The 13,570-nt window shown below is 42.3% G+C and overlaps 1 protein-coding gene across 8 annotated transcripts in view; it reads right to left on the bottom strand.

Moving 5' to 3' along the window:
- Frmpd4 (FERM and PDZ domain containing 4) overlaps positions 1–13,570 on the bottom strand; it is a 631,873-nt gene that overhangs the window by 49,485 nt on the left and 568,818 nt on the right. For all 8 annotated transcript variants that reach the window (XM_057759464.1, XM_057759460.1, XM_057759465.1 and 5 more), the window contains one exon: positions 5,989–6,034. In XM_057759464.1, coding sequence (XP_057615447.1) covers positions 5,989–6,034 — 46 coding nt within the window. The remainder of the gene's footprint in view (positions 1–5,988; positions 6,035–13,570) is intronic.

Raw genomic sequence — 13,570 nt, 5'->3', positions numbered from 1 at the left:
CTATTTAATGATCTACTATATTTTTCTAGAATGTTCTACATAATTCTTTACCTCAGTAAAAAGGTATACATATCAGAACTGACTTTTGAGATGTGTATATTTGATATGATTTTAGAAATAGAGCGATATTAATCAGCTTCATTGAAAACCTGGAGTTATTTGTCTAAGTTATGGTTTGAATATGAAATTTTCCCCATAGGCTCATGCCTTGAACATTTGTCCCTAACTAGTGGTGCTGCTTTAGGAGGTGAGAGGAACTTAGGAGCTAGGTGGAGGAAATGGGTCACTGGGTATGATGCTTAATATCGCTTGTTAATTTGACAGGCTCTGGAGTCACCTAAGAGACAAACCTCAGAGCCCGTGGGAATGATTACCTAGATTAGGTTCACCAAGGCGTGAAGGCCCACCTGAGTATGATTGCCATGAATTGTGGTCTTAGACTGAATACAAAGAATCAGAGATGAAAGTGAGCTGGGCACCAGCTTTCCTCGCTCTGCTTCCTGTTTGGGGATACAATGAGATCAGTTGTCTCAAGCCCCTGACACCATGATGGTCTGTATTTTAAGACTGGGAGATGAGACAAACCCTTCTTAAATTGCTTTTATCTCAACAACAGTATCTAATACACTGGGCGTGTGCCTTCAGAGGTTTGACCTGGTTTCTGGGCCCTCTCCTCTCTGTCTGTTTTCTGTTTGCTATGAGGTGAAGAGTTTCCTCCTCTGACACACTACCACGCCATGTTACTTTGTTTCACCACGGGCCAACAGCAACCTCTGCAACTGTGAGCCAAACTCAACCTTTCATCCTTTAAGTTGTCTCGCATAGGTTTCTGTCAACTTGATAGAAGCTAACGTTGTCAGGGAAGAGGAGCCTAGATTGGGACAATGTCTCCACCAGATTGCCCACGGTCTGTTTCCCTCATTAATGACTGACATGGGAGGGCCCAGCCCACTATGGGTGGTGTCATCCCTAGTGGTTCTGGGTTGTATGAGAAAAGCAGGCTGAAAAGGCCATGAAAGAGGAAAGCAGTAAGCAACATTCATCTATGGCTTCTGTTTCAGTTCCTGTCTCCAGGTTTCTGCCCTGTTTGAGTTCGTGCCCTGACTTCTCTCAGTGATGGACTGTGATGTGGAAGTAGAAGGTGAAATAAATACCTCTCTCCCCCAGTTTACTTTGGTTGTGGTTTTCATGGCAGCAATAGAAACAGAACTAAGGTACAGTTCTATGGAAAGTGACTAATGTAGTTTATAAAGTAAATGACTAGAGAGAGCAGGATGTGTCATGCCGGGGATGCTTCTCTTTTCTTTGTAACTTTACTATAGATACCCTGGCTAGTCTCTCACTACTATATTAACCCATGTACTACTGACTAACATGAGAATCTGAGATGATCAAAATAGAATTCTGAAGTCATTAAAATGGCTTTTTAGGAGCCGTAGAAATGGCTCAACCTTTAAGATCAGTAACTGTTCTTCCAGAGAAAACAGGTTCAATTCTCAGCACTCACATGGCAGCTAAAAACCATCTCTAACTCCAGTTCCAGAAGATCTGATGCCCTCTTTCGGCCTCCATGAGCACTGCATGCACACACGTGCCATACAGACACACAAGCAAAACATCCATAAACATAAAACAAAACAAAAGGAATCAAAATACCTCAAAACTTTAAAATGACTTTTTGATGATTAAGAACACAAAAAATCCCTAAGAAGGCTATCTAATGAGAATTGGCAACAGGGCACCTTGCTTACTTTGCTAGCTAGAGTGTCAGGTGGATAGGATAGTGCAAACCAATTATGAACACAGTTTTAACTTATAATCCCCTCTGTTAGTCAAAACACATACCCTGTACAAGCTCAGAATCCTGAAGAATTAGCTATCAGCAGCTATAAGCACTAATCCGATGCATTTTATATCACGTGGCAGAACTGACAAGCAATGAACACTTAGAAGAATGAAATTCTCCTGCTGTGAGTTGATTTTAACTCTATCACGTCCCTAATCAGTTTCTACATTATTTTCCACATTTGCTAATTGCTAAGGTGGCCATAGGATGGCGAATATTCCCCAAAGGCTTTTAGAATGACCAGAACAGTTCTTGTAAAAAATATACACAAATAAAGGGCTGGAGAAATGGCTTAGTGGTTAAGAGGCCTTATTGCTTTTGCAGAACATCCTAGTTCAGTTTTCAGTGCCCACATCTAGCAGCTTACAATCACTTGTTAGTCAAGTTCCAGGGGGATCTGATGCCTTCTTTGGCATTCTAGAGCACCTGCATACACACACAAACAGGCTCACACCAAAACCAATAAGGAAAAATGAGCAAAACCGTTTAAAGAACACAAGTAAGACTGATTTCGGAAACTACATAATAGGGCTTTGAACCTGTAGCCTGGGAGTAACCTATAGCTACTAAGTGACTTGTTTTGTAATCCTCACAAGCAGATACTTAGTTACTGCTTCATAAGCTGGTAGCTAGTTCCGGGAGGTGCTTCTAAGAAATATGAGCAGGTGAGTGGGAAAAGGAGAAAGGAAGGGGAAATACGCCAATGAAATTTTCATTGTTAACGAGGCACCACTACAGGCAACTGGAACTTATTCCTACTGAGAATCTCTGGGAAGCAAGGCTGACTGTATTCTCTAGAGTTACCTTGTTCAAAGGACACAGACAGGTAGTATATTTATCTGCCAGCTCTTGCGATCACAAACTACATTTTAAAGCTCTTTTGTTTTCCTGAAGTGTCAGCATCCCAGCAAACAGGCTCTGAGCACCCAATCTAGGCAAGTGGGTACATTAGTGTGAAGAGGTGGTCCTACCACAAACTCCCCTTCATATCCACCCCTGACTTTGACCTATTGATGTTTAAAAATCCTAATGCAACCATCTTACAAGTTTTTTTTTCTCTTCTTCCTCCTCTCTTTCCTACTCCTTATTCTTTGACTGGATCTTGCTAAGTGTTTTCTAGACTGGCCTTGAACTTTTCATTTTCCTGTGTTGGCATCCCAGGTGCTACAATCAAAGGCACATTCAATCAGACCCATCTCTCCTCAACTTTTGTGTGTGTTCTCCTCTCACCCTCAATAAATGTACTTGTCCACAGGTCCTCTCTCTGTCTCTCTGTTCCTCTCCTACTAGGCTGAACCCACTCCCTTGGTGCTCCCTTTCATGTGACCCTCCTCTTGATACATAGTGGCTAGGTCTCTTTAGGACCTGTGACTGTAACAGTGGTGTTTTCCTGTTCCTTTTCTCTGTCCTCTTTTGTGAATGTTCTGACTGACCATCATCATGAAGAACACAAAAATATGCCCTCCAGGAGTGAATTCCTTAGAACATCCAGCTTGCTTCATAAATATCGGCCATACTGGGAGTTTGACTGCCATGCTTAGCAGGGGATGCGGCTGATGCTGAGAAACCATGTGCTAACCCAGAAAACTGCAGCAGCAGGGTGCCCAGGGAAAGGCTCAGCTTCTCAGGTGCATGGAACACACTGCATTGGAACTCAACAGGAAGCAGCAGGGCAAACATCTTCAGAATTTCTTGAGAGCCAGTTCCAAAAGAAATGTAAGTGCTCTAATAGCCTTGAAAATTCACAGATTTTTCTCAGACAGAAGCAGAATCTACAGATTTTCTTTTGTTTGCCTGGGTTATTTGTCATTTTTAACCTATCTTGTTTATAACGATTTAAACCCCGATTTTCGCTTGTTTGTTTATTTTGTTTTGATACAGGGTCTTACTATGTAGGCCAGGTTGACCTAAAACTCACTGTTATAGCCCAGGCTGGCCTCAAATTTGCATCAACCTTGTTATCCCAGCCTCACAAGTGTTGAGAATATAGCTTATACCAAGATTAAATTTTTTTAAAAGAAGCAAACTAGAAGGGAAAAAAAATCTCAATATAAAGATTCAAGTAAAATCATTACAGTCTCTTCTGCCATCTGCTCTTCTCTGTCTATCCAGTGTACCTATTTCAGTAGCTTTAGGATATGCACAGCCATGGTTCAGAGGAGCGAAAAGTCATACTGGAACAGTAAGGATGGACATTAAAGCAGTACAGTGGATCTCTGCTGAGAACAATTTTATTTTGAAGAGACACTTAGCAAAATCTGCAGATATTTTTGCTTGTCATAACTTGGGTGAAAGGGTGCAATTCGAATCTGCTGAGCAGATGTTAGGGTTGTTCCCAAGCATCCCCTCTTATGCAGGCCCACCCCCAGACAGGAAACTCTCCAGCCCAAATGTCAGCAGTGTCAGGCCACGAAACCCTCGGGCATCATTTAGGTCAGGGCAGAAGCATGAAAAACTGGAAGATTGGACTGATCAGAGGGAATAGGAGTATTGGAAAGTCTGGCTGGCATCTCAGGAAGGAAGGGTAGTTCAGGGTGAGGATTCCTCTGCAATAACTGGCTACGGAAAGAATGGAGTAGAAGAGTGGCTACTGCCGAGAAGTGTGTGCGGCATTCTCTCCTGAATGGATAATGTCAATGTAGAAAAGAAGTCCCTGGACTCTGGAAAACAATTATCAAATCCAAGTACCTGGCTTCAATGGCAGTAAGGAATACTTCTGTACCAACAAGTCATGAATACTCAGCTGGACAGAAGAGCCAGTCCCTAAACCCTTACCCTAACCTATTAGGTTCCGGTTGAACTTGAATGCCTAATGCCTCCTTTTAGTTTGCCTTTCTCTTTTCCGCATGGGCTAAAACAACAGCACACAAGGCAAGGAAAGAAATTAACCTGGAGTTATAAAGGTTCTGATCATATGTTTTAAGAGGTTACAAAATAAAGAGAAAATTCAGGTAAAAGAATGCAAATTTGGGAGATGGGAGTAAAAACAGCAACCAACATCACACTTCACTTAGAATATACATATTACTCTGTGAGGAGAAAACATGGAAGCTATGCAGGTTAGATTCTCTTCCTGTATCTATAAAGGCCCAACAAGGTGGCTGGCCATAAAGCCATTTTCCTTGGTATCTTTTGAATGTATGACGTTTATAAGTAAATGCCAACAAGCCTGTAGAAAGAGATAAATGAGAAGTTGCCTGGGATGGATGGTAGCAACAGGGAGTAACTGGAAATGGGAATCCGAGATTGCAGAAGAGTGATGGAGCATTCTGAAACTGGACTGCAGTGCTGAAAGTACACTTCTCTGTGCTTTGCAAAGACCTTTGCCTCACACGTGAAAAGTGAGTGAATTGCACACCACAAAGGTTATACCATCATAGAATTGGTTTCAAAAATCCTAAAATTTGGGTTTGATGGTATAGCTCAGTTGGTAGAGTGTTTGCTGAGCACATGCAAGGCCATGGGTTCAATTTTCAATACTTTATTAACTGGGAGGATAGAGGAATGGCTGTAAGCACAGCGTTAGAGAAGGAGACAGGAGGATCAGAAGTTCAAGGTCATCCTTTGGCTGCTTCAAAAGTTTAGAGCAGCCTTAGACGTGCGTAACTGTGTCGCAAACAAACAAACAAAGCAGAAAGCACAGGAAATGAAAAGAGCGTGATCATAATCAGTTCCTCCCTCCTAACCAAGGTATCTGAACTCGAATTCTGACATCGGTGTCCCTCACCTGCCTCCTTTGAATCAGGCTTAATTAGCCAGTTCTCTACCAAAATAATTAGATGGGGACAAGAATAAAACTTTCACACAACTTCCTGTAATTAGATATTCCCATGAGACTTGTGACTTGGAAGCTGGCAAACAAGAAGGTCTCGGGTTTTGTATTAGTTGCAGATGTGGAGCGCTCCCAGGCCTGCATAGCTGATTGTCTTTGAGGATATTTAGGGAAGCGCGGTAGCTTCCACGCCAATGAATGGTTTTGGTAACACAGAACACAATAGAAATGATCAAGAATTTTAAGATCGCATTGTGAACACACGCTGCTTGTCTCCACTGTTATTCATCCTGGTGGCTTTCCTGGAGTGGGTTGAGGAGACCAGAAGCTCAAGGACATGGAGTGGCACTTTTGCTCACAGAACACTTACAGGGTAAGGCTGGATGACAGTAAGCAGGATCGACTCTTTGCAGCTTCTGAAAGAGAGAAGAAAAACAGATTTACACAACGCGCAAAGCACAGACTCAAACAGAGACGGCTTGCTTTTGAGAAGAAATGTGTGTAGCGTGTTGACAAATATTCCTTGGGCTTCCAGGGCAGAGAGAATGAAACAGCTCAGAAGAGGGCTTCAGACCACGGAGCAACCCCCCATCAAGTGTTTTCTGACTGCAGCAAACCATCCCACTGGCAGATTCTAAGCAGATTCTATCGGCCATTTGATTTGTATGACCAAGCAACCGGGCGTCTGAATCAGACCCGGTAAGGGAAGAATGATTTCAAAAGCACCAAACTCAGTCAGCCTCTAGACTGTTCTTGGCTCTCAAAATTGATTCTCCCTTTCTGATTTTCACATAGCCTACTTTCCTCTGCTGCTGGAAAATTTCTGTTGCTTTCTTTAAGGGGAGAGATTTTGAAACATTCTATCAATGCATGAAATGTGTTCTCAGGGAAAACATCATGGAAGAGAAGTGTGTTTGGAAGTTGTTTATTTTCAAAGGGTAACACTGGTAACATTGTCCCCCACACTGTGCAACCCAATGCATGCAATACCCAGGACCAGAGCTGCTAAGTATTTCTGACAGGCAACAATTGCGAAATAGTGTTCACGGTAGGAAGCACTTCACAGCTAGAGTAGAACAATGGATTAGAATGGTTTATTTAATTTCCTCCAAGTAACCAAAACCCTTGAGGAAAAATCATATTATGGCTTAGAATATTCTCTTCCCTCTTTCTTTGTTCCTTTTAAATCGTAAGTAAAAACCACTCGCTGTTTTGCTGGAGAAGAAAGAGCTATTTTTACTTTAGGTTTCAACGGGTTACTTGTTTTGTGATTTTTGGTCAAATGAGTAAGGCGAATTCTGTTGCCCTGGAGAAACCACTGCAAATACCATTTCTTTCACTTTTGTGGGTCAGCATGCTCCCTCTGTATGGTCAGACTGTGATCTACTGACTCCTAGAAAAGTGTGCGTCCCTTGAGCCAAAGTATGATGGGCTTGTCGGGATTAGAAGGGACTCTATCTAGATCTGCAACTCAAGGAAGAAGCAGGACATTAAGGATGATGGTGATACTGACAGGTGGATAGCACAATGCTATTGCCGAGACCACCCCCACAATTCCTCAGTTTCCGGGCTGGCAGATTACCCCAAAACTGAAGTAGGCAGAGCCACAATATATAATGAAGGTTTCAGTGGGTATGAGAAAGGATTATGTGGTGGTGGCTGTGGGGAAGGTCATTAGGAATCATTAGGTTAGTTCAATATTTAAAAATACAAAAAAATAGCCAGTACATCCTGATTTTATTTCTCAAAGAATCCTGCCTCTTTCTCTTAAGGAAGTATAGATAACAATGCTCTCTGAAACAGAACATGTGGGGCTGACATGTTAGAAGCATGTGGAGTGTCCATTTCAGGGGATAGCAGATAAAAAACAAATAGGCAGGAAGCAACACAAAGAGAAGAAAAGTGCTGCAACTCAATTTTCACTTCTTGTCCAAAAATACATGTTCTACAGATGAAACGCAATATAGGGCCAAGTAGGCAGCTTAGTCAAATAAAGTGTTGATTCTATAATCATGAGGACCTAAATTCAAGGCTCAGTAACCACACACACACACACACACACACAGAGACAGAGAGAGAGACAGAGAGAGACAGACACACACACACACACACAGAGAGAGAGAGAGAGAGAGAGAGAGAGAGAGAGAGAGAGGGAAAGAGACTGGTGACACATGCTTATAATCCTAGGTCTGGGGAAGTAGAGACATGTAGATTCCTGAGGGTCACTGGCCATCCAGGCTAGCCTTCCTGGAGAATTCCAGGCCAATGAGAGACCTTATCTAAATGAGAAAAGGCATTTGAAGACACCTGACCTACACACATACACATGTGTACAACATATTCATATGTTTTACCCGCAAGAGCACCTACACACATATAAACAACACGCATATATGCATGCACACAAATAATGAAATAACCCCCATAGATCACTGCATCTCTCAACCCTTATTAGAGAAGCTTCTTTTCACAGTAGATGGTAATTAATTCAGAGACCCACAATTGGTCAGTGTGCAGAGAAGAAGAGTCTGGGGAATTCTCAGCTCTGAATATCCCATCCAATCCCCCTCCCAGGATTCATTGCAGAAGAGAGGGAAGAAAGATTGTAAGAGCCATTGGTGGTGGGTGACTGCAGTGAAATGGTGTCTTCTGACGAAAGAAGGTTTTGTACACGTGATCTCCTAGTAGTTGTGACTGCATGAGCAAGACCTGTACAAGATTAAGCTGAAAAAAATCCTAGCCTGGATGATCAAGGTGCTTATGAAGTTCCACCCCTACCTGAGGAGCTATTGGCAGTCGATGGCTGGCAGGTGGATAGAGAGTCAGTTTTCCTCCAGGATGTCACCCCCGGGAGGCTACTCATACTGCAATAGACGGCACTACACTATGCACTAAGCACTAAGTAGATTCTTATGGTTGAAAAAGTAAAGAGCACCTGAAGTTGGGAAGGGAAAACATGTTCGACCAAAACATGTTATAAGCATACATGAAATCATAAAACTATAGCAAGTTAAAACTATACATATGCACATAGCTTCTAAAATAGCTATTCTATTCTAATATATAAACAAAACAAAACAGTGGAATGCTGTTGTAGAATATATTTTTAAAAGTGTTACATTTGCTCTTGCCGTGGCACATTTGTTTAATGATGCAAAGGTGTTGCATTCTTTATCTTCCATTTGTTTAACTCTGTGAAGCTGGGCTACTTTGTCTGTGGAAAACACCTAGCTGGTCTAAGAAAGAGCTGAATGACCAATAGCCAGGCAGGAGAAAGGATAGGCGGGGCTGGCAGGCAGAGAGAAGAAATAGGAGGAGAAATCTGGGGAAAGAGATAGAGGAGCAAGAGGAGGAGGACACTTGGGGCCAGTCTCACAGCTGATAGCCAGTAAGAAGTAAATATATACAGAAACAGAAAAAGATAAAATCCCAGAGGCAAAATGTAGATGGAATAATTTAAGTTAAGAAAATCTGGCTAGAAACAAGCCAAGCTAAGGCCGGGAATTCATAAGTAATAATAACTCTTTGTGTGTATGTATTTATTTGGCATCTGGGTAGCAGGTTCTTCAAAGAACCTAACAGGGGAAGAAAGCAACCAACTGCAGAATGCTATTCTACTTAGTTTTAAATTTATAGTCTATTAAGAACCAAATACATTCATTTAAAATATAATGTATCGGAACTCCAGAGTGTGGCAGCCAAGTCAAACTTATCTACTTAACATGGCCTATTTTACCCAAATTTGCTCCCAGACACTTCAGTAGTAGGAAGTGGATCCTGAGGACTCATCCTCTGGGACCAGGTGATCATATGAGAATGTTGGAATGAGCCAATCAGATTTCTTCTCTCCAACATTAGAATGAGGAGACATGGAGAACTAGGAGGCAGGGTACCAGAGTACAGGATAGAGATGGCCTGAATCCCTGAACAATCTTGACTCTGTCTTTTATGAGGGCTGCTTGTTCACTGCTCCATTATAAATAAAATAATTGATGTAAAAATTCTCAGTGTGATATCTATCACCATTCTAGGGAAGAGCTTTTGCCTCTGTTTTCTCTCATCTGTAAGTACTTAATCATCACCTGCCAGACAAGAAGAATGAACTCCATTCTGTTTCAGATCCCTTAGGATTCTTAACCCAATCTTAGAAAGACAAAGACAATCAAAGCCATATGTGTTTATGTGTTATAGGATGCTAAAATGGATTTAGACAGCTTTAGTGGGGCCCCATGCCAATATACACCAGTCATCTCCACAGGTGAAGGGAGGGTGCTGTGAGATGTTAACAGGAGACATTGGAAAGCAGAATTTGTAATATTAACTCTAACTCACTTTGAGGTCTAGCTCATATCTTCCTACCACCCCCAAATAGGCAACAGGGAGAGAGAGTTAAAGCAGCACACACCCAGAGGGCAGAAGCTACATTTGTGAAATGTCCGCCTTTCCAACTGAGGTGGATCCAAAAGGTGTGGTTCCTGGGGAAATTAATAGAAGGTACAGTGGAAATGTGGGGTGGGACCATTTTATGAGGACTTCCTGATAGCTAACTGCTTCTAGCGGTGAAAAGGACTTAGCAGCAATGTGTGGAAGCAGAGACATTCCAGTACAGCAGCAGAGTTCATTCTGACCCAAGGAGGCTACGACTGCAGCCTCTCAACAGAGAACTCATCCAGGCATCCACAAAAGCACCCACACAAGAGAGGCAGGGATGGTTCTTGGCAATGGATAGAGGAAATCAGTGCTGAGTTTTACCGGTAACAGTTAAGGGAGAACTTTTTTTTTTTTTTTTTTTTGGTTTTTTGAGACAGGGTTTCTCTGTAGCTTTGGTGCCTGTCCTGGAACTAGCTCTTGTAGACCAGGCTGGCCTGGAACTCACAGAGATCCGCCTGCCTCTGCCTCCCGAGTGCTGGGATTAAAGGCGTGCGCCACCACCGCCCGGCCTTTCGTCATGCTGGCCAGAATTATTACAATGCCAATGTGTCCACAGCTAGAAAAGAATGCTAGAAAGACAAAGAAAACATTGATGATGTTCCCTGATGCTCTGCAGCTTTCCAAGTCCTTGAAAGAGAACTTTCGTGGAGTAGGGAGTTTAACTATATCACAAATGAACACTTTAATTATACTGTGCAAATTGTTGTGATTACAAATGAACTAATGACTAGAGGATATTTCTGAACCTGTTGAAAGCATTTTGGAGACCATCTTAAGGTTTTGTTGAGGCTATAATTAAACATGAGGAGCTGTTATGAATAGACAATGATAGAAAAACACTTTTGCCTTGTGATTGCACCCTGTGAAATCTGTTTGCCACATCCCCACCAAAAATTATCTTTAATTTTGTGGTCTTGAATAGATAGATGATTTTCTTTGAATTCAAGAAATTGACTTAAGACAGGTAGAACTCCAAGCCAAGAAGGAGTAATAAAAACATGAATATATGATTCAAGGCGGAAGATCAGAGTGCAGGGTGCTGGAGAGATGGCTAAATAGATAAGGACATGTGTTGCACTCATTTGGAGGCAGGAGTTCAATGCTGGAACTCACATACCAAAGTCAGATGCAGTGAAGCAAATCTGTGATCCCAGACACCGATGGGAGTTAGAAACAGTGGTTCAACATTTGGCGTGACTGCTAGTTTGGAATACACACAGTGTAGCAGTGGAAACAAAAAGAGGGACCCTGGTTCAACACAGGAAGAGACAAGACTCGGGTCACCAAGGTTGTCCTCTGACCATCACACATGCACTTCAGCATGAACACGTGCATGCCCTCCCTCAAAAATGTTTTGAAAGCCAGGCGCTGGTGGCGCACGCCTTTAATCCCAGCACTCAGGAAGCCGAAGCAGGTGGACCTCTGTGAGTTCGAGGCCAGCCTGGTCTACAGAGGGAGAGTTCCAGGACAGCTAGGGCTGTTACACAGAGAAACCCTATCTGGAAAAAAAAAAGAATGTTTTAAAAGATCAGTGTAGCTCCTGAGACAATGGATGTAGTGGAGGACATGAAAGTGGGTGACACCATAACATTTGAGATAAGAGTCCCTTTACTTTATTTATTTATTTATTTATTAAAGATTTCTGCCTCCTCCCCGCCACCACCTCCCATTTCCTTCCCCCTCCCCCAATCAAGTCCCCCTCCCTTGTCAGCCCTAAGAGCAATCAGGGTTCCCTGCCCTGTGGGAAGTCCAAGGACCACCCACCTCCATCCAGGTCTAGTAAGGTGAGCATCCAAACTGCCTAGGCTCCCACAAAGCCAGTACGTGCAGTAGGATCAAAAACCCATTGCCATTGTTTTTGAGTTCTCAGTAGTCCTCATTGTCCATTATGTTCAGCAAGTCCGGTTTTATCCCATGCTTTTTCAGACCCAGGGCAGCTGGCCTTGGTGAGTTCCTGATAGAACATCCCCATTGTCTCAGTGTGTGGGTGCACCCCTCGTGGTCCTGAGTTCCTTTACTTTTAAGCAACACTCAGTGTCACTGGTTTTCTTGATTCCCTCAGGTCAGTGGAGCTGCCCCTTCACAGATCTGGTGCAGTAGTTGCTCGGAGCAAATGGACTCACTAAGCAAAAACTACTCTTTAAGTTAGTAACTTAAGATACAAATTTACTGTCTCTATCTCTGAAGAGCAGACATCAGATCAAGAATTTAGTATGCTACATATAAAGACACAGAACCCAAGGCAGCATGCGCAGGGCCTTCAGGGGTCTGCATCAGATGGGGTCCTAGAGCTGAATGTAGAGATAGACACACGCCCCCAGTCCTGACCCAGAAGCTGTCTCCAACTGATAACAACTTGCAAATGAAAATTTAGTTTTTGTCTCCAAGGGTGTGTCACTGGAGAAACAAACTACTCTTAAAGGTAGGCCGCATGCCCAGCTACCGGTAAACAACAGAAAATGATCTCAATGGCACTTTGGTGGTTCTGTGTCTCATAATGTTATTTCAGGGCTTTTTCATTTTCCTTTGTTTTTCTTTTTAAAAAATATCGTATTATCATTTATTTATTTTTTCTCTTTTTACCTTGTGGGTCCTTTGTATACATATTATGGCTCCCAGTTAAGTTTTTGTATGGGATTCCTGAGTGGGTAAACGAGTGGATTTCTGTTTCTTGTGTCTTGTTTGTTGTTCTTTTCCTTCTTTTTGTTTGTCTTGTCCCATTCTGGTGTATTAGATTCTGTTTTATCGTATATATTTATTTTATCACAAAAAGATTTTCCTTTGCTAAATCAAGGTGTTGCAGCTTCTGACACTCACAAGTGGTTATGGGAAAGATGGAATTTACCATGCAGAAAAAATGAAGCTAGAACCTTACCTCTCACCCTGTAGAAAACCTAAATGCATGTGGACCACAGGCCTCAACATAAGACCGGATAGTTTCAAACTGCTTGGGGAAAAAGCAATGAGTACATGCTGACTTACAGGCACAGGGAAGAACTTTCTAAATAGGACTCCAACAGCACAGAAAATAAGACCAACAACCGACGAAACAGATCTCATACTAAAGCAGCGTCTGCACACACAGCGAAGGGAATTGTTAATAGGGGGTGGTGTAGCAAGCAGAATGGGAGAAAATATTTTTCAGCTGTACATCTGACAGAGGGTACGTATAATATTCTAGACGCTAAAAATATTAAACATCAAGAAAACAAGCATCCTAATTAAAGCCAGGTGGTAGGTGTAAAAAGAAAGTTTTCAAAAGGAGAAATGCAAATGGCCAGTAAACAGTTTTAAAAGTGGTCTCTTTTCTTAGCTATCAGGGAAGCACAGATCAAAACTGCTTCAAGAGTCCATTTCACCCCAATTAACACATAATCTAAATGACAACACATGCTGTCATAAATATGGTGAGAGTGGGTGTCTTAACACACTTAACACACTGCTGGTGGGAGTGTAAACCAGTGTAGCACCTCTGGAACGTGTATTGAAGTTTCTCCAAAACAATGAGAAATAGAACTACA

This window comes from Chionomys nivalis, chromosome X, assembly GCF_950005125.1.
Source record: "Chionomys nivalis chromosome X, mChiNiv1.1, whole genome shotgun sequence".
Classification (NCBI taxonomy): Eukaryota; Metazoa; Chordata; class Mammalia; order Rodentia; family Cricetidae; genus Chionomys; species Chionomys nivalis.
The sequence above is the reverse complement of the archived record's forward strand: the minus strand, read 5'-3'. Positions and strand labels throughout refer to the sequence as shown.